The 4,574-nt window shown below is 28.8% G+C and overlaps 1 protein-coding gene across 1 annotated transcript in view; it reads left to right on the top strand.

The window, feature by feature from the left end:
• The window catches only part of LOC111717888 (tolloid-like protein 1), a 43,235-nt gene that overhangs the window by 13,421 nt on the left and 25,240 nt on the right, over positions 1 to 4,574 (top strand). Inside the window, exon 9 of the mRNA XM_023493349.1 lies at positions 3,299 to 3,409. Coding sequence (XP_023349117.1) covers positions 3,299 to 3,409 — 111 coding nt within the window. The remainder of the gene's footprint in view (positions 1 to 3,298; positions 3,410 to 4,574) is intronic.

Genomic DNA, 4,574 nt, shown 5'->3' with positions numbered 1-4,574 from the left:
ATCCTAGAATATCCCTGGGAGGGATCCTAGAATATCCCAACCAACCCATCCTAAACCATTTCGTGGTTGTTGTTAGCTTTAATCTGAAGCACATTCAAAACTAATTTTGAATAAAATTAGGATTTTACGTCTTCATTTAGGAAAAAGGTAATTTTGGCATAAATCATGGAACAGATGCGAATCTACGAGTTCTCTTTAGTTAAATGTTTAAAAATAAACTTTGAACTTAATATTATATAATGATCAGGGCGCTTTGTGGTATCAAGTTTATTGTTTTAATGCAGTTTTCAAAGCCGACATTTTCTCGCAATTGTAAAACTCTTAACACGGATTTCTATTATTTAAAAAAATTGATTCCGCCGTTTTGACATTTATTGGATACAAACATAAGTTTTATTAAAATATCTTCTTTTTTTTTTATCTACGAAATTTACAAAAAAAAACTCCAGCTTGCTTGGCAAATCTGTCGGTTATTTTTAAAGATATATTTGCTTATCTTAAAATTGAATCTATTATGATGATTTCAATATTCTTTTGTTGCTTGGCTCGCTTATATGTGAAATATTCAATAAGTTTTTACAACATTCTGACAGAAATTTATGCGAAACGTTTATTCTTTTGAAAAAAAGTAGAAAGAGCTCTTTTCATGTTATTGTCTGCACAACAGAAGCAGAATAACTAAATGGATAGAATTCTTGAATATTCTTGGTAATTAGACCAATTAACAAAAACAATAACTATAGTCTGATATTACCGAAAGTAAAAACAAGCACCCTTTTAAAGGGACAGACCGGCAATGTAAGGTAGTTAAACTGAGTATGCAGTGTTGTGGATTCAAACTCAGGATTTACAGACATTTAGAAAGTTTTATATGTCTCAATTGAATCCTAAAGAATTTGTCCACAACACTGCATTCTACTCAGTTTAACTACCTTACATAGCCGGTCTGTCCATTTAAATCGCTTTTGTTATCACCTCATTAACATTGGAGTTAATAGCAACAAAATATTTCTCCGTTAGTTTTTAATATACAAAGAACGAAGATTATAAAATGGATAATATTTGGTATACACTTTTATCATTTATCCACTATTAAAAATAAAACCGATTTTAGAGATGAAGTTTTGTTTTGCAGATTAAATTATGATAAAAATGTTGAGGTTTATATTGTTGTAGTTCAAAGAATATTATGCATTTATATCACGTTCTCATTCAAGTGATTTTTTCTTTGTTTGAATCAAAATTTATTGAAAAGATTTTAGAAACAAATAAACAAAAGTTTTGCCCCTTCACGTTACATATCACAGTTTTCAAACTTTGAAGTTCAAAACAATCCGGTTCTGAATATTATTAGACTTTTCAATAATCCCGTTTTGAATATTCCTGTTTTGAATATTCCTGACTTGATTATTCCTGTTTTGTCATTCTTGTTTTTAATATTCCTGGCTTGCATGTTCTTGTTTTGAATATTCCTGGCTTGAATATTCCTGTTTTGAATATTCCTGGCTTGAATATTCCTGTTTTTAATATTCCTGGCTTGAATATTCCTGTTTTAAATATTCCTGGCTTGAATATTCCTGTTTTAAATATTCCTGGCTTGAATATTCCTGTTTTAAATATTCCTGGCTTGAATATTCCTGTTTTTAATATTCCTTGCTTGCATATTCTTGTTTTAAATATTCCTGGCTTGAATATTCTTGTTTTAAATATTCCTGGCTTGAATATTCTTGTTTTTAATATTCCTGGCTTGAATATTCTTGTTTTGAATATTCTTGTTTTAAATATTCCTGGCTTGCATATTCTTGTTTTGAATATTCTTGTTTTTAATATTCCTGGCTTAAATATTCTTGTTTTTAATATTCCTGGCTTGCATATTCCTGTTTTGAATATTCCTGGCTTGAATATTCCTGTTTTTAATATTCCTGGGTTGAATATTCTTGTTTTTAATATTCCTGGCTTGCATATTCTTGTTTTGAATATTACTGTTTTAAATATTCCCGGCTTTGATTATTTTGCTATTTTGAATATTCCTGTTTTAAATATTCCCGGCTTTGATTATTTTGCTATTTTGAATATTCCTGTTTTAGATTTCCTGTTTAAAGTGTTGCTGATTTGAATATTCCTCATTTGAATACTTTCCTGGTTCGAATATTCCTGTTTTGATTAAAATCTGTCTTTGAGGTCTCCTGTTTTGAATATTTATGTTTTTAAAATTCTTGTTTTTAATATTTCTGCATCTAATACTCCTGTTTGCATTTTACCTTGTTCAAATGAATTGAGTCTTTGTCACAAACTCAAATTTGCTAATTCCCATATCTTATAAATGGTGTAAATCTTTGATATTTCAAACTTAGATTATTTGATATTACAGAATCCATAGTTTGAAATTTCTAAGGTCCACGACATTGGGTCGCAAAGATATGATGATTTAAAGATCTGAGTTTGTGGCAAAGACTCAATTCCTTTAAATCCCTTTTTTGAAACTTATTACGCAAAAAATCATTCAATGTCTCTTTAAAATCATTTAGTTATTTAGTTATTTTGTTATTAAGTTATTTAGTTATTTAGTTAGTTAGTTATTTAGTTATTTAGTTATTTAGTTATATCAAGTCTAGAGAAAACATAATGATTTTAGAAGGAAAATGATTTATTTTACTACTACACCAGTTATTTTCATTTATTCTTAACATTTGCTAATCTAAATAATGCCTAAATTTCATCCTGACATAAAATATACGGTGAATTCTATATATTTGAATACATAGACCGTCATCAGTTTTTGATGATTCTAGAGAAACTTCTTTTTATTTTTAATTCAAGGTAAATGAATAGCTCTGAAATATGAATGCAGTTGATATATTAATTTTTAAACTCATTTTTCCGCGGCATTTGATCTTAAGTATGTAATACGACATTATAAAAAACTCTTGCTATGTATTCATATATCTGGGATTCACTATATGTTAATATTACAAACCAAATATTAACGAGAAACACAATACAAAAACGGATTTATTACAAGGATTTTATTTCGATTGTTCTTTTTTTTGGGGGGATAGAAATATTCTAAAGTTTAAAAAGCCTACTATAACTTAAAAATCTTGGAAGATTTATTAAAAGTTTGTAAAAACGAACAACGAATTACAACACTTTTACAGGGTGACCTCTAACAAAATTTACAGGGTGACCTCTAACAATGCACTATTTACAGGGTGACCTTTAACAATGCACTATTTACAGGGTGACCTCTAACAATGCACTATTTACAGGGTGACCTCTAACAATACACTATTTACAGGGTGACCTCTGCCAGTGGAGGATTCTGGCGACCCACGGGGAGAAGATCATCTTAAATATCACCAGCCTCGATATTCCGGCCTCCGTCAACTGCCAGCTGGATTATTTAGAGGTTAGGGCATTTAGAGAATTAAAATTTTTATATTTTGAAATATCTTACAATGAATCCCAGATATATGAATTCATAGCAAGAGTTTTTATAATGTCGTATTCTAAACATATTTAAGATCAAATGCCGCGGAAAAACGAATTTAATAAATCAATTGCTGTCCTTCATATTTCAGGGCTATTGATTTACCTTGAATTAAAAATAAAAAGCAGTATCAAAAAACTTATGACTCTACATTGATGTTTGGATATATTTTCACAAAGCGTATTCAACCCTTTGAAGCTGCGAACATCTCAGCAGGTTTCTTTTTGGGCAGACCAACGAGAAAGCATTCAAGTTGTCATACATTTTTTAATAAATTTCAAGACGACATGTTATGCGCTCTTGCTATGTATTCTTATATGTGAGATTGGCTGTATTTTTTAAATCTATATATCGGAGAAAGATTAGAGTATATATATACTTTGCTTGTCTGTCCGGTTGTAACCAAAAAACGTCAAAATAGCCGAACCGATCGGGCCCAAAATTTTTTAGGCAACTCACGCGACCCCAGGAAATGTTTATAAATACTCCAAGTTAAAAAAAAATCCCAAAAAATTCGAATTTTGTAAAAAAATTTAAATTTACCGCGAACATTTTTTATAAAAAGTATTTTCTTGTTTATAATAACATTTAATTTTCATACAAAAACCAGTTCTTTCATGAATTGTGTAGTATTTATCAGAACACAATAGGTTTATATATTAACAAGGGAATTATTCTATTGTCCCAACATCAAAGCATCTCATAATAGTAAATATATGAATTCATTAGAAACAAGTTCTAAACATTTTGAAACCTCGGGATTAAATACTTAAAGAAATCTTCACTGATTTTCAAATGGAATATGCAGGGTGTCCCACGAAACATGAGTTGGTAAATAGTGTTAACTGTCTTCTTCCATATACTGTATTAGATATTAAAAACTTTGATCATAGAAAAAGAGATACAACAGTCGGAGAAAAAAATTCACTGTTTTTTCAAATTTTGTTAAAAAAAAAATTTTAATTAAAATAAATTTTTAAAAAAGATATTAAAAACTTTTTGCAGTTTATTTTGTTGATTCAAATTTATTTTACTTTGAAATAAATTTCACTATGACTTCAATATAACATTTTTTATTTTTCTC

The sequence above is a fragment of the Eurytemora carolleeae genome, unplaced genomic scaffold (genome assembly GCF_000591075.1).
Source record: "Eurytemora carolleeae unplaced genomic scaffold, Eaff_2.0 scaffold1353, whole genome shotgun sequence".
NCBI lineage: Eukaryota > Metazoa > Arthropoda > Copepoda > Calanoida > Temoridae > Eurytemora > Eurytemora carolleeae.
This window is presented reverse-complemented; position numbering and strand designations above follow the sequence as displayed.